This window comes from Pinus tabuliformis, chromosome 4_1 (assembly GCF_031772625.1).
Source record: "Pinus tabuliformis cultivar Carrire ecotype Pingquan chromosome 4_1, CPIR1, whole genome shotgun sequence".
Taxonomy (NCBI): domain Eukaryota; kingdom Viridiplantae; phylum Streptophyta; class Pinopsida; order Pinales; family Pinaceae; genus Pinus; species Pinus tabuliformis.
In genome coordinates, this window is record NC_142303.1 from 783,823,914 (window position 1) to 783,846,533 (window position 22,620).

At 36.2% G+C, this 22,620-nt stretch overlaps 3 protein-coding genes across 8 annotated transcripts; 2 read left to right on the plus strand and 1 right to left on the minus strand.

Moving 5' to 3' along the window:
- The first annotated feature begins 839 nt into the window (after positions 1–839).
- Positions 840–2,433, plus strand: LOC149178505 (uncharacterized). Its single transcript, XM_089420359.1, has 3 exons — positions 840–904; positions 1,166–1,303; positions 1,510–2,433. Exons 1-3 carry the CDS (start codon positions 874–876, stop codon positions 1,671–1,673), a joined length of 333 nt encoding a protein of 110 aa, XP_089276485.1. The 5' UTR covers positions 840–873; the 3' UTR covers positions 1,674–2,433.
- Positions 2,434–2,450: 17 nt separating this feature from the next.
- LOC149178506 (subtilisin-like protease SBT5.4) lies at positions 2,451–4,050 on the minus strand. The gene is made up of 4 exons (XM_089420358.1): positions 3,855–4,050; positions 3,538–3,751; positions 3,044–3,387; positions 2,451–2,863 (listed from the first exon to the last, which is right to left on the minus strand). The coding sequence occupies exons 1-4, from the start codon at positions 3,906–3,908 to the stop codon at positions 2,798–2,800; spliced, it is 678 nt and encodes a 225-aa protein (XP_089276484.1). The 5' UTR covers positions 3,909–4,050; the 3' UTR covers positions 2,451–2,797.
- Positions 4,051–4,361: 311 nt separating this feature from the next.
- Positions 4,362–9,781, plus strand: LOC149178507 (anamorsin homolog 1-like). Of its 6 annotated transcripts, XM_089420361.1 has the most exons (9): positions 4,362–4,426; positions 4,694–4,823; positions 5,948–5,995; positions 6,170–6,299; positions 6,506–6,562; positions 7,742–7,789; positions 8,010–8,220; positions 8,682–8,764; positions 8,879–9,777. In XM_089420361.1, exons 2-6 carry the CDS (start codon positions 4,770–4,772, stop codon positions 7,783–7,785), a joined length of 333 nt encoding a protein of 110 aa, XP_089276487.1. In that variant the 5' UTR covers positions 4,362–4,426; positions 4,694–4,769; the 3' UTR covers positions 7,786–7,789; positions 8,010–8,220; positions 8,682–8,764; positions 8,879–9,777. The 6 variants fall into 6 exon arrangements, with proteins under 6 accessions (XP_089276487.1, XP_089276486.1, XP_089276491.1 ...); XM_089420360.1 differs by having other exon boundaries at positions 8,010–8,764; positions 8,879–9,758; XM_089420362.1 differs by lacking the exons at positions 4,362–4,426; positions 6,506–6,562 and adding an exon at positions 5,030–5,086 and having other exon boundaries at positions 4,690–4,823; positions 6,162–6,299; positions 8,879–9,781.
- The last annotated feature ends 12,839 nt before the right edge of the window (positions 9,782–22,620 follow it).

Sequence of the window (22,620 nt, forward strand, 5' to 3'; positions counted from 1 at the left end):
AACATGCACATCTTAAAAACCCGATGACCTTCATTCCCCGATATGCGATGTCTCTTCAAGCATTAACCAAAGTTTAATAAAATACCATGTGTTTAAGTCTCAATACGATCGCTCCATTGCATCGGGGTCCTCAATTGATACAACCCGACTCAACCATTTATGCGATGCGATATGGAGTCAAATCATTTGTGCGATGCGGGAAGAAGTCAAACCATGACTTTTTATTTAAAGCCATTCTCACGTTGGTTATTTTGAATTGAGTTAAATTCATGGTTAAGTACATTAACGTATGAGTGAACAGGTAAGGTAGGTTAATATTAAATAGTTAGTTATAATTAAGCCGATAGGCTTTCCTTTGAAAGGGACCTTTCGTCGTCCTACTCCTTCTGACGCTGACACCTGGCAAACTTCGTGACACCTGGCGAGGAAACGACTACCTCATTACCTGGATATCGGCCTGCATATCGGCCTCTCTGCAAAGAAGTTGCAGAATGGGCGGAGGTATTCATGACCGGCTGTTCGAGATGATATCGAACCCTTGCATCTGGCAACCATTCAACCGTTGGATCCGAGAAGATCCACGGTCTCAACGATTTGGATTGTAGACGGGTAAGTTAATGCAATTCTCGGCGAAGTAAGGTTCATTTGGTTGTTCCGAGGTGGGTGAGCTATGGCTCTGCAACATAAGGTGACCGGATGGTGGAATGGCGGAAATGCCTTCAATAGGCCTACAGGTATAGACATGCCTTCGACCTCCATCTCGCCTAACTGTTATCTCTTCCTTCATTTCGCACTTATGTTTATTCTCTGAAACCCTCTATTCGGCTCCTGCACAGGTGGAACTGTTAATACCGGGTTCTTGAATCTGGAGAAATGCGTCGAGGGCTCGTTCTACAAACCAGAGGTAACGTAAGCAGGCCCACGCAGTTTCATACAGGGTTCCTTTTGATTTTTTTGAGAACTTGATATAATAAAATGTCAATTTCAGGTGCAACTTGCCGCTTGCTGCTCGACAACTCCAACTTCAGATAAGCTCGCTCTTCACACTTCTATATTGTGCTCTACGTTAATATAATATTTTGTCAATTCTCTTCATTGTTTTTTCTTTTTGTTAATGCATGTTAAGTGAAAATATCTCACATGCCGTTTTCCCTAAAAAATAAAGCTGTGCAGAAACAAGAGCGTTTGCTTAAATCTGACCCGTTGGGTGTAAAGCTAGACATGAATGATGATTTGGAGGATCTGATAGATGAAGAAAGCCTTCTTTCTGAAGAGGATTCGAAAAGATCTTCATTGCCCTCTGGTTAGTAACAGGGGCTGGTGGCTGTTAATGTTGGTTTGCAGTTTATCCATTGGAAAGGAATATATATGATAGAATCCTCTTTAATAACGTTACAAACTTGATCAGCTTGGTCACTTTTCCCATCTATTCTTTCAATCCATATTTTGTAATTTGTTTTGTTCATTTTGAATTTTGAATGGCTGTTGTGTATAATGTTCTCTTTGTAGACCCTCTGCACTGGAAAGGTGTTCTGTTTGGGGACAAGCAGATGATTCAACAGGCTAGTAGGGCCACATGGGATGCAATTTGTTTTCCTTCTTATAGAAGTGATGTTGAGCAACTTTTCATGGATTCACCATGGCATTCAATTTGGAAGAATTTGCTGTTTTAGAGCAGATTTAGCTATTTACTTTTTAGTAAGGATTCCCATTTTAGAGTAAGATGTAGATAGTCTTCAGTTTGGGACCAAAGTGTATATGCTACCTTGCTTATGTAGGTAGGGAGCTTATGTATGATCACTTTTTGGTTCCTAAGTGTACTAATTCCTGGTGTACATGTATCTTGATTTTCATTTTGCAAAACTACAAATAAAAATTGAAAGTCAAGGGTTAACTATCTTTTGAGCTATCATCATTAACTACCATAAACAATCTAATTGAGTGGACGTGTTGCATGCCATAGCATAGTTGTTGATATTCATAAGAAGATAATAGATCTACGGTGAGCACTTTCAACAAACCAAAATCCAGTCAAGTAAACATGGAAGATTTATAATAGCACTTAATTTAGATCACAAGAGATTTACTCGTAGCATTTTGCACTTAAGAGAGATCAACCATAGCCAAGAACAAGTAACCATGAAGAAAGTGAATTGCATTAATGTTTCTCTGCTGTTTCTTCTAGCTGTTCCAATATAATCTGATTCTTAGATCTTTCAAAAGCATGACATAATTTTGAATATCTTTTTAACTGGAGCTTGAAAACATTGAACCAGGCTTATGAGATCTTCTATTTACTTGTGTGATAAAGTTGATGCTTTGGTTTACACAATATTATTCAACGTCACGTCTAATGTTGAAGTTCTATGCAGCACATTTTACTTCTGTAATGGTTAACAATGCTTATTGGCTCATCTTAATGCACAGGTGTGGTTCATGAACAACAAGATCCAGAGCGGCATCTGTAAACCCTAAAGCAACACCTCTCTCTACAGGACGAATTGCTACATCTTTCAATCAGATGCAGAGTGTAGTGTCATCAAATGTAATTAAAGAAAAAATTACGAAAAACAAACACCCTTTACCTTAACTTCTCCAGAAATCCACCGCGACAAAGACACAGAGTGTAGTGTCATCAAATGTAATTAAAGCAAAAATTACGAAAAACAAACACCCTTTACCTTAACTTCTCCAGAAATCCACCGCGACAAAGACACAGGACCTGATAATTTTGCATTGAATGTCAAAAAAAAAAGTTGACATTTTTACACCCTGGGAACACATTTCTATCTCACTCCTAGTTTGAATAAAAATTAAGTACCAGAACCCGATAAAGCGAACCAGGGAACACCACAATATCCACCTAAACATTGAAAACATTGGAAACAGGAAAACGTTGATATCAACAATTTTAAACTCCAAAATATAACAAAATTTACAAAAATTGAAATGGAAAAACCCTAATGCAATTAATGAACTTCAGAAGCTACCACAACTAGGGTTGCCCGTGAAAAATCTGAATTTCGAAATCAGGGGACTGCACCTTTGCTCTGTAAGTTGCAGGTCCATTTCCTACATTTGTCACAGTTCTTTTCACAGTCACAGACCCTTTCAGGTCTGAGACACTGATAGAAGGATAGTTGAGGTCATATATCTTAGGTTCACCTGCTGGACAAGAGAATACCTTCCCTGTTATGGCCTTAATCTGGGTTGAATTGTAGTTCAAGCTGCAGAGGAAGCTATTGTAGTCTCTGGTTGATAGATCATAGACTAGGCCAGGATCTGCAGCCCCATTTGGATTAACATGACCCGCGCCATAGTTGAAAGGACCTGCTGTTTGCAGGGACGAATCCTTAATTCTGCCCTTGGTGTTGTCTGTTATTTTAGCTGAAAGAAAATAATGTGCACAGTCAAAGGGAGAGTAACTGAGCATATATATGTTTGTTTGGCAATCTGTGTTTTAACAAAATGGGGTTTGCCTTCCTAAATCTCCCCTGCTTAAAATGACTAAGTCCTTTTATGGTTAGACACGTATACCTGTAGTCATAAGGGCAGACTTGATGGACCCCGGGCTCCAATGAGGCTGTAGTCGTTTTAATAAGGCTGCAACACCAGCAACATGTGGAGTGGCCATAGATGTGCCAGAAATTATATTGAAAGGTACATGTCTATTATCAGAGGTAAGATCAGTTATTGGTGCTGCTTCTGAATATGCTGCAAGAATGTTCACCCCTGGAGCTGTGATATCAGGCTGCATTGGAGAAAAAATTAAAAACTTTCTTTGCATGAAATTGCAGTACCTTACAATTGATATATTATGATATAAACACATGTTTCAGGAATTGGATTATAACCTTGAGTATGTCAGGACTAATAGGATTTGGCCCAAGAGAAGAAAAATCTGCCATCACCGGAGCTGGCTTTATATTTAACTGAGTCCTTGAATAAATGGAAGCCACAGGGGACCTGATTGTGCATAATTTAATTTCAATTTATCATGTAAGCTCTTTGACGGACTAAAATCCTTTTTAATCAACCTATTTCAAGAATATTTTGAAATTAGATAAACATCTGTAATGTCAATGAATCTGATCAATAGAATATTTTGAAATTAGATAAACATATAGACGGGTAAGTTAATGCAATTCTCGGCGAAGTAAGGTTCATTTGGTTGTTCCGAGGTGGGTGAGCTATGGCTCTGCAACATAAAGTGACCGGATGGTGGAATGGCGAAAATGCCTTCAATAGGCCTACAGGTATAGACATGCCTTCGACCTCCATCTCGCCTAACTGTTATCTCTTCCTTCATTTCGCACTTATGTTTATTCTCTGAAACCCTCTATTCGGCTCCTGCACAGGTGGAAGTGTTAATACCGGGTTCTTGAATCTGGAGAAATGCGTCGAGGGCTCGTTCTACAAACCAGAGGTAACGTAACCAGGCCCACGCAGTTTCATACAGGGTTCCTTTTGATTTTTTTGAGAACTTGATATAATAAAATGTCAATTTCAGGTGCAACTTGCCGCTTGCTGCTCGACAACTCCAACTTCAGATAAGCTCGCTCTTCACACTTCTATATTGTGCTCTAGGTTAATATAATATTTTGTCAATTCTCTTCATTGTTTTTTCTTTTTGTTAATGCATGTTAAGTGAAAATATCTCACATGTCGTTTTCCCTAAAAAATAAAGCTGCAGAAACAAGAGCGTTTGCTTAAATCTGACCCGTTGGGCGTAAAGCTAGACATGAATGATGATTTGGAGGATCTGATAGATGAAGAAAGCCTTCTTTCTGAAGAGGATTCGAAAAGATCTTCATTGCCCTCTGGTTAGTAACAGGGGCTGGTGGCTGTTAATGTTGGTTTGCAGTTTATCCATTGGAAAGGAATATATATGATAGAATCCTCTTTAATAACGTTACAAACTTGATCAGCTTGGTCACTTTTCCCATCTATTCTTTCAATCCATATTTTGTAATTTGTTTTGTTCATTTTGAATTTTGAATGGTTGTTGTGTATAATGTTCTCTTTGTAGACCCTCTGCACTGGAAAGGTGTTCTGTTTGGGGACAAGCAGATGATTCAACAGGCTGGTAGGGCCACATGGGATGCAATTTGTTTTCCTTCTTATAGAAGTGATGTTGAGCAACTTTTCATGGATTCACCATGGCATTCAATTTGGAAGAATTTGCTGTTTTAGAGCAGATTTAGCTATTTACTTTTTAGTAAGGATTCCCATTTTAGAGTAAGATGTAGATAGTCTTCAGTTTGGGACCAAAGTGTATATGCTACCTTGCTTATGTAGGTAGGGAGCTTATGTATGATCACTTTTTGGTTCCTAAGTGTACTAATTCCTGGTGTACATGTATCTTGATTTTCATTTTGCAAAACTACAAATAAAAATTGAAAGTCAAGGGTTAACTATCTTTTGAGCTATCATCATTAACTACCATAAACAATCTAATTGAGTGGACGTGTTGCATGCCATAGCATAGTTGTTGATATTCATAAGAAGATAATAGATCTACGGTGAGCACTTTCAACAAACCAAAATCCAATCAAGTAAACATGGAAGATTTATAATAGCACTTAATTTAGATCACAAGAGATTTACTCGTAGCATTTTGCACTTAAGAGAGATCAACCATAGCCAAGAACAAGTAACCATGAAGAAAGTGAATTGCATTAATGTTTCTCTGTTGTTTCTTCTGGTTGTTCCAATATAATCTGATTCTTAGATCTTTCAAAAGCATGACATAATTTTGAATATCTTTTTAACTGGAGCTTGAAAACATTGAACCAGGCTTATGAGATCTTCTATTTACTTGTGTGATAAAGTTGATGCTTTGGTTTACACAATATTATTCAACGTCACGTCTAATGTTGAAGTTCTATGCAGCACATTTTACTTCTGTAATGGTTAACAATGCTTATTGGCTCATCTTAATGCACAGGTGTGGTTCATGGGAGAACATTCACATATTTCAATGGATTTTGATGATGTAAGAGTCCACAAGCTCGATAATTATATTTTAAATTTATCTTCACACTTCTATATTGTGCTCTAGGTTAATATAATATTTTGTCAATTCTCTTCATTGTTTTTTCTTTTTGTTAATGCATGTTAAGTAAAAATATCTCACATGCCGTTTTCCCTAAAAAATAAAGCTGTGCAGAAACAAGAGCGTTTGCTTAAATCTGACCCGTTGGGCGTAAAGCTAGACATGAATGATGATTTGGAGGATCTGATAGATGAAGAAAGCCTTCTTTCTGAAGAGGATTCAAAAAGATCTTCATTGCCCTCTGGTTAGTAACAGGAGCTGGTGGCTGTTAATGTTGGTTTGCAGTTTATCCATTGGAAAGGAATATATATGATAGAATCCTCTTTAATAACGTTACAAACTTGATCAGCTTGGTCACTTTTCCCATCTATTCTTTCAATCCATATTTTGTAATTTGTTTTGTTCATTTTGGATTTTGAATGGCTGTTGTGTATAATGTTCTCTTTGTAGACCCTCTGCACTGGAAAGGTGTTCTGTTTGGGGGCAAGCAGATGATTCAACAGGCTGGTAGGGCCACATGGGATGCAATTTGTTTTCCTTCTTATAGAAGTGATGTTGAGCAACTTTTCATGGATTCACCATGGCATTCAATTTGGAAGAATTTGCTGTTTTAGAGCAGATTTAGCTATTTACTTTTTAGTAAGGATTCCCATTTTAGAGTAAGATGTAGATAGTCTTCAGTTTGGGACCAAAGTGTATATGCTACCTTGCTTATGTAGGTAGGGAGCTTATGTATGATCACTTTTTGGTTCCTAAGTGTACTAATTCCTGGTGTACATGTATCTTGATTTTCATTTTGCAAAACTACAAATAAAAATTGAAAGTCAAGGGTTAACTATCTTTCGAGCTATCATCATTAACTACCATAAACAATCTAATTGAGTGGACGTGTTGCATGCCATAGCATAGTTGTTGATATTCATAAGAAGATAATAGATCTACGGTGAGCACTTTCAACAAACCAAAATCCAGTCAAGTAAACATGGAAGATTTATAATAGCGCTTAATTTAGATCACAAGAGATTTACTCATAGCATTTTGCACTTAAGAGAGATCAACCATAGCCAAGAACAAGTAACCATGAAGAAAGTGAACTATTTTAGGAGTACTCTTAGGAAAATATTAAAATATTCACTTGAATGAGATGGTTTATTAATGAGGAGTGTATTGTATATAGCCCCAAGAAGGTGGCTAGGCTGGCCTTAGCCAAAATAGTAAAAAGTAGTAAATCACAATAAATGGGTTAGTTACCCTTGTGTAGGCTTAATAAATCCTACAACATATCAATGCAATAAGTTGACATTGCCCTCAGGCGAAGATTAATCAGAGAATCTCAACATTATTCATAGACCCAAATGAGAAAGAACAAACACTAGGTACAAATAAAACGTGCAAAACAAGCTATAAAGATAATGCATTAATGTTTCTCTGTTGTTTCTTCTGGCTGTTCCAATATAATCTGATTCTTAGATCTTTCAAAAGCATGACATAATTTTGAATATCTTTTTAACTGGAGCTTGAAAACATTGAACCAGGCTTATGAGATCTTCTATTTACTTGTGTGATAAAGTTGATGCTTTGGTTTACACAATATTATTCAACGTCATGTCTAATGTTGAAGTTCTATGTAGCACATTTTACTTCTGTAATGGTTGACAATGCTTATTGGCTCATCTTAATGCACAGGTGTGGTTCATGGGAGAACATTCACATATTTCAATGGATTTTGATGATGTAAGAGTCCACAAGCTCGATAGTTATATTTTAAATTTATCTTCACACTTCTATATTGTGCTCTAGGTTAATATAATATTTTGTCAATTCTCTTCATTGTTTTTTCTTTTTGTTAATGCATGTTAAGTAAAAATATCTCACATGCACTTGCAAATTCATGGTTGATAACATTGAGTGCAGTTTTGGTTATCTTCTCTTGTTCATTTGGTATTCTTTTCAGATTGTTGCAGTGACCTTGGACAATTATGAATTGCTTCCAGTAGATAAAGATGATCAAATTAGTGATAATTTCAATGACCACTGGGGAAGTTAGTACGAAAAGAAAAGCCTGCAAAAATTGTACCTGTGGCCGAGCTGAGTTGGAAGAGAAACAGACGAAGTTGGGCCTGACTGCAGAACAGTTGAATAACCCACAATCTGCGTGTGGAAATGTATGCTGGTTCTTTTTAATCTTTTGCTCTTATTTCATTTCTTTCTCGGGAAGAAGTATTTGCAAATTGCCATCCCTATTTTGTGGAGAAAGGTTGCCAATTTATATAACCTTTTCACCATTATAGTATTTCTAATTTGTTCTTTTAGTTACTGTTTACGAGTATAATTGTTCTGTATAAAAGAACAAAATGCTGCGTTGATATCTGTTAAACTTTTGATTGAACAAACTTCCTTTAGGTCTCTCTCTTAATATACACAGCTGTGTTTTTTAATGAAAACTTGAGTTTCCATCTCCATCTTTGAAGGAGAATCTTGGCTGCTGGGATCTGCAGCGTATACTATATTACAGTTACCCTATTTTATATTCCAAACTGTGAACAAGGTCACATACTGTAGGAATCAAAATGTAATATAATATTTGCTCATTTTTCTGATATAATGGATGTCTTGATTTTGTTAGTGTGGACTCGGGGATGCATTCAGGTGCAGTAGTTTCCCCTACAAAGGACTTATCTCCTTTCAAACTTGGGGAAAACTTAAAAGGTATATATACCACATACATATTGTTTTCCATCTATTGCGCCTTCTATTTTTAACAAGTTTGTTCTAACATATCAATTCCTCCATTTGACTAAAATGCTTTTACAAAAATTGCAGGTATCTCTTCCTGGCACACTCTGGACTGTTGATATGTGAGCAAAGTAGTGCTTTGAAGAGTTAACAATTAGTCATAAACCCTCAATCATTTCGTGCCATCCAAGTGATGGGTTGCTTACCTTTAAGCATTTCTAATGTAATTTCCCTTCAACCATTGAGTGCTTAAATTAAGCAATGGTGCAGCCTTATTTCTAGGTATACATTATAATATAGTGTATGAGAATCACAACTATTGTTGGCGTTATTAGGACTGTTAGTGTTACCTATCTACTTTTGTATCTGTTATATATGACATATGAAATGATGAATCTGGCCAGGGAAGGAATGTTTATAGCATCCCAACATTGCTTCCTTGAAGGAAATGAGTAAAGTACTTAATATTTGTTTATCAAATTTAGGATAAGTTTGATTTGCTTGGCCAGCTCTTTTCTTATGCTGATTTTTCAATTACAACAGTCACGTAAGGGCTATTGTATTAACTATACGCACGATTTGTTAAGAAGTAATCGACCTAATTGAAGACATTCCCAACCATTCATTTGGGCAAATCTTTCATGACCATTCATTTGGGGAAAGCTCTCAAAAGGATGATAAATTGGGTTTCCAGATCGGTTTTCTTTTGCCTTCCATTTGGTTGAAGTTGAATAGAATCACAAATTGACTCTCCCTGCCCTAAATGTGAATTGTATCCCATGATATCTTTCTTGCAGAGACACCTTTAAGGACTGTAGCTTTTACAAATGAAGTTAGACCGGATTTGTTCTTTTGATCGGTTTATTTTCCATTTCTAGCAAGAGAATACATTTTATATTACTTTGCAAAATAAGTAGATTACATCATGTGTCATGAGGGAGGACCTGGAGACTGCTTCATTTTGCCTCTTCCCCAGCATGTGTGTTAACACCCTTGTTCAGTGTATAGGGTCATTTTACCCTTATGGGTTTGACTAAACTTGTCTAGGCTTCCAGCCTCTTAATCGGGTTGAACTTTGTTTAGGCTTCCCAACGTTTTAGGCAGGTTGGAAATCCTAAATCCTTTTGTTACAACTTACGGATTACTCGTTTCAATGTTCTGTTGCTCGTCCTTCTCAAATTTATTAGTGGAGTTATCATTTTGGTCTTACAAAGCATAACCTATTTTCTCAAATTTATTAGTAGGGATATCATTTTGGTCATACAAAGCATAACCAATCTTCTCAACCGGATTTGTTCTTTTGATCTGTTTATTTTCCATTTCTAGAAAGAGAATACATCTTATATTACTTTGCAAAATAAGTAGATTACATCATGTGTCATGAGGGAGGACCTGGAGACTGCTTCATTTTGCCTCTTCCCCAGCATGGGTGTTAACACCCTTGTTCAGTGTATAGGGTCATTTTACCCTTACGGGTTTGACTAAACTTGTCTAGGCTTCCAGCCTCTTAATCGGGTTGAACTTTGTTTAGGCTTCCCAACGTTTTAGGCAGGTTGGAAATCCTAAATCCTTTTGTTACAACTTATGGATTACTCGTTTCAATGTTCTGCTGCTCGTCCTTCTCAAATTTATTAGTGGAGTTATCATTTTGGTCTTACAAAGCATAACCTATTTTCTCAAATTTATTAGTAGGGATATCATTTTGGTCATACAAAGCATAACCAATCTTCTCAACCGGATTTGTTCTTTTGATCTGTTTATTTTCCATTTCTAGAAAGAGAATACATCTTATATTACTTTGCAAAATAAGTAGATTACATCATGTGTCATGAGGGAGGACCTGGAGACTGCTTCATTTTGCCTCTTCCCCAGCATGGGTGTTAACACCCTTGTTCAGTGTATAGGGTCATTTTACCCTTACGGGTTTGACTAAACTTGTCTAGGCTTCCAGCCTCTTAATCGGGTTGAACTTTGTTTAGGCTTCCCAACGTTTTAGGCAGGTTGGAAATCTTAAATCCTTTTGTTACAACTTACGGATGACTCGTTTCAATGTTCTGCTGCTCATCCTTCTCAAATTTATTAGTGGAGTTATCATTTTGGTCTTACAAAGCATAACCTATCTTCTTCTCAAATTTATTAGTGGAGTTATCATTTTGGTCTTACAAAGCATAACCTATCTTCTCAGGGTTATCATTTGGGAAATGCTTTGTTGGAAATGCTGCCCTGTTCTCTAGGTCACTTGAGCAGCTTGAAGAAGTTGTGGGTTTGTGATTGCGTAGAATTGAAATCTTGGCCCAATTCGTTGGGACTGTTGACTCAGCTGTCAACGTTGTGGGTTGGAGGCTGTGGAATACAGCCCTTACGATCAACAAATTCAGCCTCAGTCTTCCGAGGCATCCGATAATATCATGGTTTCTAATGGAATCAACTTTTTAATAGCAATATATCAATATGTTTTGTAATATTATGTTTTGACTTTCTAAAGGCAATATACAATTATGGTTTTCAATGAAATATATTGGTAGGGGATAGTAATTAACTTACTCTAGAATGAAATAAGACATTCAATGTGTTCTTTGTAATATAGATATAAACAAAACATCTAAAGAAAAGTAATTGCACAATGATCCAGACCAACAAAACAAGGTTTTCCACAAACCAATTAAGCCTTTCAACCTTTTCGACTTATTTTCTTATGTCAAACATTTGCAGGGTTTCAACCAATTAACATTTCATTGAGTATGTATTTACAAAGCAATGATTTTGGGATCAAATCCCACAAAACAATTCTATACTTGCTTTTCAAATTCCTTCAACCTTTTGAAAGTAAAGTAAAACCAATGAATTATCAATCTAATTTTACCATAATAAAAAACAATTATAAAGCCTTTAGCCAACTCAAATTGCTCATTCGTTAGGCTTGAACCAACCAACATCTCTTCTAGAAAAATCAACAATTCCGATTTAATAATCCTATCGGCCTCTCTTTGTACCTTTTGGGACAATTGCTAGTTTTAATGTTATAAAAAATTATAATATTTAATGTTTAATTTTATATTAATTAATTTAATCCAAAAAAATTATATATATATATAGGATCGCATCGCAAGTTTTCAATCAATGCATTTTCTTAAAACACGACAAACCCCCGATATGCGATATCCCGACCCTCCCTTGGTTAAAAGTCAAAGGGCATAAGACATAAGTTTTAAATTTTCAATGATTTGTTTTAATCTTTCAATGATATGATATGAGTAAAGTAGAAATGGAGTGGTATGAGTAAAGTAGGAATGGAGTGGTAGGTTAGTTTATATGTTTAAATAATATTTAGTATTTAATGTAATTAATATATAATATTTAATTAATTAAATTAAATTTAAATTTAAATATTATTTATATTAATTAGTTTATAAATAATTAATATTTTAGTTAGTTAGATATTAATTAATGCATAGTGTATTAATTATTTAGTTTAGTTTATAATTAACAAATAAATTAGAATTAATTATTAAATAATTAGAATTTTAATTTAGGATTAGAATTTTAATTAAAATTTTCATTTTTAGCCCATTAACAGAATTTTCGGATTTATGCCAGATTTGACTCATCAACTTTGGAAACGCATAGAATGAGTTTTACTTGGCCAAATGAGGCCTAGGACGGCTCATTGGAAAGATAAAATCAAGGAGAATATTTCTGAAGAGGTTTCACTAATATATTTTGTCGTTAATTGGGTCAAAAATCATGCTGAAGATCAAGCTCCGAATTTCTAAAAACAAAATCAATTTTCTAAGTTATTTTCTACATTTTCATTTGTCTAAGTCTCTTCTAATTGTAGATCCATTCGTCAATAATATCCTCGGCCAATTAAACCACCCTAGGCATCAATAGAGAGCTTACATTTTATTTTCAATTATTTATTTAATTGAATTTGATTGGATTTGTTTTAAATGCCAGAAATGGTATTTTGATTTTATTTGTTGCATCTTATTTTATTTTGATTTCTTTTTGTAGGAAAACAGTGGAAGAGATATGGAGAAAAGATCTTAATAGATAAGAATGCTCCAGCAATTAAAGGAATGGAATTTTGAGCAAATAAAAGTGATTGGACAGATTTTCTTCAACAAACTTTCATCTTAAGAATTCCTTTGTAAATATTATAAATAACAAATTGCAGAATGTAATAAGGGGTTTCTCTCCTCCGCAATTCTGTAATTCTAAAAGCACTTTTGTAATAGGGATTTAGAGTTGTAGGTGAGAGGAGTGGAATCTCAGATCTGGAGATTATTGAGGTTTTTCTTTTACATCCTGAGTTATGTATAATGAACGGAGTTTTCACTATTGTAGCTTTGCTTTTGAAAGCAAAAGCCCAGGCATTGTAAAGGACTATTAGAGACCAGAGCTGGAGAAATGGATTTAATAAACTGGTATTTCGAATACTATTGTTTTAAATGTTGGGTTCATTTTATGATGACAAAAATGTGTCAGTTTACTTACATATTTGTGCACTTTGTCGATATGGGTAATTTGCCGCTATTTTATGTTGTTATTTATCTCTGCTCTTATGAGCTGAATTCTGATTTCTGAGTAACTATTTACTCATAAATCTGTCTTTTAATATTGGATGAATGAATAGTGATATGTTATGAACTTCTTCCGCATATTATTGTTTAATTATTCAAGTTATTAATTAAATGATTAAGATCATTCTGAGAACTTCTTCCTGAGTGTTGTTGATTGATTATTTCAGTTAAAAGGTCTTAATAGGATGGGTTTGGTATCCATAATGTCAGTTAATTGAACTATTTCATTAACTTGATATTCATTATAAACGAAACTTTTAAGTCTCAACATTTTAAATACCTGCTCTTGGTTAGGTTAGATCTATATCTGCCTAATTCAGATAGGATTAAGATAGTTTATTTTACTTGCATCTTAGAATAAGTTTGCATTTAGGATAATTTCTACATTCTTTTAAGTCCTTTTCCCAAAGAGGCAAATTTTAGTAGTGGATTGGCTGAGCCCTAAATCAGTTTAAGGATCATTTTCTTACCTGATCAGCAAGAAGGATGATCTGATGTCTCTTTTCCATTGGTGAATAAAAGTCATATTTTAAACCCATTGGAGATTGAGAGAAGGTAACTGGACCTAGTTGAACCAGTCAGAACCACTATTCCAAACGGAAAAGGAGTTGCTTTAAGGTCTGGACCAGGTGGTCATCCCCCACGTTGTTGCAACGATTTTCGAGGCTTCAACAGGGAGTTACATGACTATGCCAAAAATGGAGCTGGCTCTGATACCATGTCAGGCCAGGCAGTAACTCCTCAAAACAAATTAATTCATATATTATTTCTTCAGGTTGGTCTTTATTATATACGTGAGGGAGAGACTGTTCACTTCATCTCCCGATGACTATTCATATTTCTTATTATTTATTTACATTAATTAAATTCACCCAATCCTGATGATTAGGTGTCAACGTGTACAAATGGCAATCGATTAAAGAAACCTAAGATTTACTTTGTTTGTCGGAAACCTAAGCTAATGCTGGGAGTGCATGCCTATTAGAATGAACCTTCTTCATATCCCCAATTTGTCTTAGGCATTGGTGTTAATCGTAGACTTAGATCAGAACAACAATTAGAAGTGTTGACATATGTATCATTTGTTCTTGGTTAACAATATCCCACATATATAGCGAGCCAAGGTAATATATTGTATATATACTGCAGTCACTTTTCAATTAACTAACGATTACCAATTCCTTTGGAGGTCTCAAAGGCCTTGACTCAGATGGTCACACGGGCCTATCACTGCAGGCAAGCCTTGGAACTGGTGTGTTAGCTGAGAATTTTATTTCGACGCGATATGTGTAATTTATAGTGTTTGAGTAGAGTGTATATCCCACATGCATGTGGGTAAAACATGAAATATGATACTTATAGTGTTTGAATAGAGCGTATATCCCACATGCGTGCGGGTAAAAGATGTAATATGATACACATATTCGTGTTCATACCTCTAATATTCAACCATATGAATAATATTGAGTGGTTTCGGGTTTTGGAGCATGTGGTTTGGGCCTCATACAATTATTGGATGACATACATTGGACTTTGATGGTGATAACAAAGCCAAGAGAGAATACTAAAAGGCTTTCAATGTTCCTCATGGAAACCAAAAAATTTTGCCTTTCAATTGAGGACTTGATGGTAATGACCACATGAATAATATTGAGTGGTTTCGGGTTTTGGAGCATGTGGTTTGGGCCTCATACAATTATTGGATGACATACATTGGACTTTGATGGTGATAACAAGGCTGAGAGAGAATACTAAAGACTTTCAATGTTCCTCATGGAAACCAAAAGACTCCTTTCAATTGAGGACTTGATGGTAATGAGTGAGAGATTATGCCTTTCAATTGAGGACTTGATGGTAATGAGTGAGAGATTTTGCCTTTCAATTGAGGACTTGATTAGGTAATGAGTGAGTGTGTGAGAGAGATAGAGAAAGAGATAGAGAGATAAGTGTATTCTCAATTTGAACTAAGAAAATATTTTGCTCTTAAATGCTTGATAAACCTTGTAAAATGGCAGGCTTTCCTTTTTATTTTTTTATCATATAAAAGGATTAAATGTAGGATATAAATGTATTCTCAATTTGAACTAAGAAAATATTTTGCTCTTAAATGCTTGATAAACCTTGTAAAATAGTGAAACATGGAAAACTGGGTGCACTCGGGAAGCTGCAGGAAGTTCCAATTTGTATGCCATAGTACTTATCTTTTGCAACACCTTGTATGAACCATAATACTTTGGTGATAATTTATTATCCTTCTTAGCTTGCTTGAGGAACATTTGATTATATGGTTGTAGCCGTAGGAATACCCAATCACCTACATCAAAACTTCTTTCGCTGCGATGTTGATCTGCCTACTATTTCATTCTATTTTGCGCCAAGGTAAGGTTATTCTTTAAGAGTTGGAGAAATTGTTGTTGATGCTTGATGTGATCTTCCACTGCTTGAACCTTAGAATTTTCTATTAAATATGATGTGATGGATGGTGGATGATATCCATAAAGTGTCATAAATGAGGTCATTTTTGTTGCAATATGGAAGGAAGTGTTATACCACCATTCAGCCAGGGGCAACCATTTGACCCATTGTGTATGTTTATCAGATACAAAGCAACGAAGATATCCTTCCAAACATTTGTTTACTATCTCAGTTTGCCCATCAAATTGAGGATGATAATATGAGCTATGAGCTAACTGTGTCCCAAGACAAGAAAATGATTTTGTCCAAAAATTTCCAGTGAAAATGGGATCTTTGTCACTAGGTTTCCATGTAGCTTTTGAATTGTTTCCGTAGATGCAGTAGAAACTGTACTCGCTTTAAATGGATGAGATAATGCACAAAAGTGTGCATACTTGTTAAGTTTGTCAACTACCACCATGATAACACTCTCTCCTTTGAACTTGGGTAAACCTATGATAAAATCCATTGAAACCTCCTCCCAATGTTGGCTTGGAATAGATAACGGTTGTAATAGTCCTGGGTCTTAATTGTTTCAACTTTATTTTATTGGAAAACCAAACATTTCGCCACAAACTTTTGAATATCTGATTTAAGGCCATCCCAAAAAAAAATCCTTCTTAACCCTGTGGTAGGTTTTTAGAAATCCTGAGTGCCCTCCTAACAGAAAGGTGTGCAATTCCCTAAGAATCTTTTGTTTGATTTGGGAATTCTTACATAGGTATAATCGATCATTGTACCACAACGAATCATTTTTCCAGCTAAATGTATCAGATGTACTGGGATCTTGTTGTATCTTTTGAATGAGTGCCCAAACTTCCTCATCGTTCTTCCATTCATCCCTTGCTTCGTTTATCCAATTTGGTTGGATAATAGAAATGGCGCAAAGAAATGCTTCCACATCCTCATCCTTTCTTGAGAGTGCATATGCCACAACATTTTGCTTCCCTTTTTTGTAGATGATTTCAAAGTCATAGCCCAACATCTTTGTGACCCATTTTTTTTGCTCTTCTGAAGATAATATTTGTTCCAAAAAGTATTTAAGACTATCATGATATGTTTTTACCTTGAAGTGTCTTCCCATTAGGTAGGGTCACCATTTCTTAAGTGCATGTAGTATTGTCAGCATTTCCTTCTCATAAATAGCTTTGTGTAAATACTTTCCTTTGATTGGACAACTTTCGAAAGCAATGGGTCTTTGTTCTTGCATTAAAATAGCACCAATACCATTCCTAGGGCATCACATCCCACAATAAAGGTTTTTGTGAAGTCTGGTGTAGCTAAGACTAGTGCTTGGCACATTGCCTCTTTAAGATGTTCAAAGGCCTTCGTTGCTTTTGGAGTCCATGAGAATGCATATTTCTTCAATAATGTTGTTAGAGGTGTTGTTATTCTCCCATAATTCTTAAAAAACTTGTGATAATACCCTACCAACCCGAGAAATACTCGTAGATGCTTTATGGATGTGGGGATTTTCCATTCCTTAATGGTTTTAATTTTGCTAGGGTCTACCTTAACACCTTCATGAGATACAATATAACCCAAATATTCCACCTCTTGTACTCCAAAGAAACATTTGGACATTTTTGCATATAATTGTTTCTCCTCCAATAGTTTGAGCACCATGTCAACATGTTGGACATGATCCTTCCAAGACTTGCTGTAGATTAGTATATCATCAAAAAATACTGACACAAATTTTCTAAGGAAGGGTTTGAAAATGGAATTCATCAAACCTTGAAATGTAGAAGGTGCATTAGTAAGGCCAAAAGGTATGACCAAAAATTCATAATGACCCTCATGAGTTCTAAATGTTATTTTTGGAATGTCTTCAGTCTTCATTGTGATTTGATGATATCCTAAACGAAGATCCAACTTGGTGAAGTAAATTGATCCATACAATTCATCCAATAATTCATCAATGACACGAATGGGAAATTTATCTTTAATAGTGAGCTTGTTGAGCTCCCTATAACCTGGACACATGCGCCATGATCCATCCTTCTTGTGAACCAATGCTACTAGAGCATAGAAAGAACTTTGACTAGGTTGAATTATATCAGCCTCTAGTATTTCTGCAACCATACGTTCAATTTCACTCTTTTGGACATAGGGATATCTGTAAGGCCTGATATTTGGAGGAACACTTCCTGGAATCAAATTGATAGCATGATCATGATCATGAATAGGTGGGAGGCCTTTGGGAGTCTCAAATACCTTGGAATGATTGTCCAAGACTTTTTGGAGATCTGGAGAAATGGATGATTTCGATGTGGGAACCTCTAGTGAACATAATTGTGCAATTATGTCTTGTTGTTCTTTCTTTAGAAGCTTTGTCATTTCATTAGAGCTGATTGTCTTTCCCGATTTCCTTGCCATACCCCTTAATTCAATTTCCTTTCCTTCTGAAGAGAATTTCATGAAAAGTTCTTGAAAATTAAAATCTATTGTACCCAAGAATTGTAGCCATTGGAATCCTAGTACAAAATCAGCACCACCCATTGGAGTGGAAAGCATTGGGCTATTCAATACATATCCTCCCATGGATAGCTTAATATTATGGCACTTTCATGAGCAATGTATGGTTCCTCCACTTGCAACCATCACTTGACACTTTGGTGCTGGATATAGGAAGTAATTCAATTCTTTGTTTATCTTATAATGAATAAAATTATGGGTACTTCCCGAATCAATCAACACTATTACTTTTTTCTTCTTGATATGCCCCTCTATCTTGATAGTTTTAGGAGTGGTAATTCTAGCCAATGCATTACAAGATATGGTTGGATTCATCTCTTCTTTTTCTAGGGTTTGTTCCTGGTGTATATCCTCTTCTTTTGATGTTTCTTGTTCCTTTTCTCCCTCCTCTTCACAATCTATGTAAAATAATTCTTCTCGGCACACCTATGACCTTTAGTGTATTTGCTATCACAACTGTAACAAATCCCTTTTGCTCTTTTTTCTTCCAATTGTTATGGTGTCAACCTTGTAGGTTGTGGATGGCTAGAGTCAACAACACTTCCATCTTTATGATTGTGAGTGGTAGGCTTCCTTGTTGCCATACTTTTGCTTTCAATTTTTCTTGCCAACCTGAGTGCCTTCTCCAATGAATCTAGTTCCCAAAGGCAAACCTCATGTTGGATGTTATCTTTTAAAGTCCCTATGAACATATCAATCCTATACTCCTCTGGAATATCTTTTACCCTTATTTTCAATTTTTGGAAGTCCTCAATGTGCTCCATCATTGAACCATTTTGTTTGAGATTTATCAATTGGCTAAAAAAAGTGTTGCTTTTTGTATCCTCATAATGTTCTATCATTTCATCCGTAAAAATAGCCCAAGTGACAATTTGTTTACGAGAGCAAAGCCATCGATAACATGCAAACTGATTTGGTTCCAAATATAAAGTTGCAATGCATACCTTTTATGTGTTTTGCACATTATGGAGATCGAAAAATTGCTCCATCTGTAGTATCCATGTTCCGGGATCCTTGCCATCAAACTTCCTCATATCGATCTTTGGAACATGGTGGTTCTTTGATCCAACGTTAGAGTCTATGAAATCATGATTAACATTTATTTTGTTCTAATCATGAGTTTCCTTTACTACCTTTTTGCCATTAGTAAACATTTCTTATAGAAACTTTGTCAAATCTGTCTTCAAATCTTCCATGTCTGTCTTCAAATCATCCATCTTAGTTTCCATGCCATCCATCTTAGCTTCCACACCGTCCATCTTAGCTTCCACGCCATCCATCTTAGCTTCTACGTCTTTCTTTAAACCATCCATCTTAGCTTCCACACCTTTCTTTAAACCATCCATCTTAGCTTTTACATCTTTCTTTAAATAATCCATCTTAGCTTCTGTTACTTTTTGTGCGAGTGACATTTTTTGTACTTGGTCTTGTAATTTTGATATATCATGTTGCATTTCATCCTCTTCTTCAAGAGTCATGCTAGAGCTTTCAGGTTTCTTACTAGGTGTTTCCATTTTCTTTCTTCGGGGCATCAATTATCGATAATAATGCTTCAATATGCCCTTTGAATTCCTTCAAACTAATTTTTCAAACCAAGCTTATGCAAAAATTGAAAAAAAAAAAAACTACACATTTTATTTTCACTTTGTAGGAGCCTGATATTGAGTCTGATGTATTTATGTAATTTCGAACCTTCCAGTTCCAAAATCACGACCTACCGTAGCCCTCTGTGTCCTCTTTCCAATGCCACCAGTCTGATCGAAATTGGATTCTCTAAGAAAGATTTATGCACAATCTCCCAAGATGACCTGATTATATACCTTTTCAGAAGAGCGAACTTGTATGAAGTGCCACGTGTCACTATTTTGACCGTTGGATCTGAAAAATATATACAAGAAACCACAGTCTGCCCTCTTTCTGTAACTTCTTACGAAATTTCGATCTGATGCTCAAAGAGACAGTTATGACAATTTTCCCATGGTGACCTATTTGGAATGTAATTCAAGGGTCTGCAAAAACCCTAACTTCCTCAGACTATATCTCCGAAAATATAGCGAGACATGATCTGAAATTCGGAGCCGAGGTTCAGATCGATTTCTTCTCAAATGGGTTTTTGTTTTAACTTCTGAAACTTCATAGAGGAAGAGTTATAGCGAAAATCCCATGATGGCCTGTTTTAGCTTAAATTCTGGAGCTTGCAAAAACCCTAACTTCCTCAAATCATATCTCCGAAAATGTAGCAAGACAAGCTTTGAAATTCGGACCCGAGGCTCAACGTGATTTCATCTCAAATGGGTTTATTTTCTGCTTCTGAAACGTCGCAAAAAAAAAGAAAAGAGTTTTAGCGAAAATTCCACGATGACCTATTTGGAGCAGCGAAACCCTAGAATCCAAAGCTATGATACCAAATGTTAGGAAACTAGCTCACAAAAAAGATAAAAAGATAGATCAACGCCTTAGAATTCAGCCTCTTCGAGGGGGAAACCTCCTTTACGTTACATAAATGAGCAATTCTTGGATGATTCAACTGACAAAACCTCCTTTCTATATATAGGAGTCTAAGGGGACACAACATAACCAAGACAACCTAACAATAATAATATAAAGGCACAAAAATAACAATAGTGGGATTCTGTGGGGCACAATAATAACAATAGGGGCACAACAACAACAATAAGGGATAAAATGACAATAGTAATGGGGAAATCACTAGTATTATAGGGACCTAACAATGTCATAACCATTATATCAAACTCCAGATATTCTACCTTCAATAAGGTTATCATCACCAAAGCCTGGAAATTTTTGTCGAGTTTCATACTTTGGGAAGCCTAGAAAGGAAGGAATAAAATAAATTTTAAAGACAACAAGCTCTAATCCTAGCTCTACCTTCGCTGCCACCTACACCAATTACCCCCCATCCAACACTCATTTAAATATCCAGAATGCAGCAACATCACAATGCAGAAAATTAACAAAGCACTGCGCTCTCTCCAACACGCAAGTTATGAAATGCAGAAAGTAGGCAATGATTACGTGGATGATACTGGTACTCCCTTCACGCAGTTGGACAACAATTTGACAGCGCAGGTTGAAACCAATTGTTCAACACCACGTAATCCTAGCTCTACCTTCGCTGCCACCTACACCGATTACCCCCCATCCAACGCTCATTTAAATATCAAGAATCCAGCAACATCACAACGCAGAAAATTAACAAAGCATTGTGCTCTCTCCAACACGTTATGAAACGCAGAAAGTAGGCAATGATTACGTGGATGATAGCGGTACTCCCTTCACGCAGTTGGACAACAGTTTGACAGCGCAGGTTGAAACCAATTGTTCAGCACCGCATAATCCTAGCTCTACCTTCACTGCCACCTACGTCGATTACCCCCATCCAACGCTCATTTAAATATCCAGAATCCAGCAACATCACAAAGCAGAAAACTAACAAAGCATTGCACTCTCTCCAACATGCAAGTTATGAAACGCAAAAAGTAGGCAATGATTACGTGGATGATATTGGTACTCCCTTCACGCGATTGGACAACAGTTTGACAACGCAGGTTGAAACCAATTGTTCAGCACTGCGTAATCCTAGCTCTACCTTCACTGCCACCTACACCGATTACCCCCCATCCAACACTCATTTAAATATCCAGAATCCAGCAACATCACAACGCAGAAAATTAACAAAGCACTGCGCTCTCTCCAACACGCAAGTTATGAAACGCAGAAAGTAGGCAATAATTACGTGGATGATGTTGGTACTCCCTTCACGCAGTTGGACAACAATTTGATAGCGCAGGTTGAAACCAATTGTTCAGCACCGCGTAATCCTAGCTCTACCTTCATTGCCATCGACACCGATTACCCCCCATCCAACGCTCATTTAAATATCTAGAATCCAGCAACATCACAACGCAAAAAATTAACAAAGCACTGCGCTCTCTCCAACACGCAAGTTATGAAACGCAGAAAGTAGGCAATGATTACATCGATGACACTGGTACTCCCTTCACGCAGTTGGACAAAAGTTTGACAGCGCAAGTTGAAACCAATTGTTCAGCACCGCGTAATCCTAGCTCTACCTTCACTGCCACCTACACCGATTACCACCCATCCAACACTCATTTAAATATCCAGAATCCATCAACATCACAACGCAAAAAATTAACAAAGCACTGTGCTCTCTCCAACACACAAGTTATGAAATGCAGAAAGTAGGCAACGATTACGTGGATGATACTGGTACTCCCTTCACGCAGTTGGACAACAGTTAGACAACGCAGGTTGAAACCAATTGTTCAA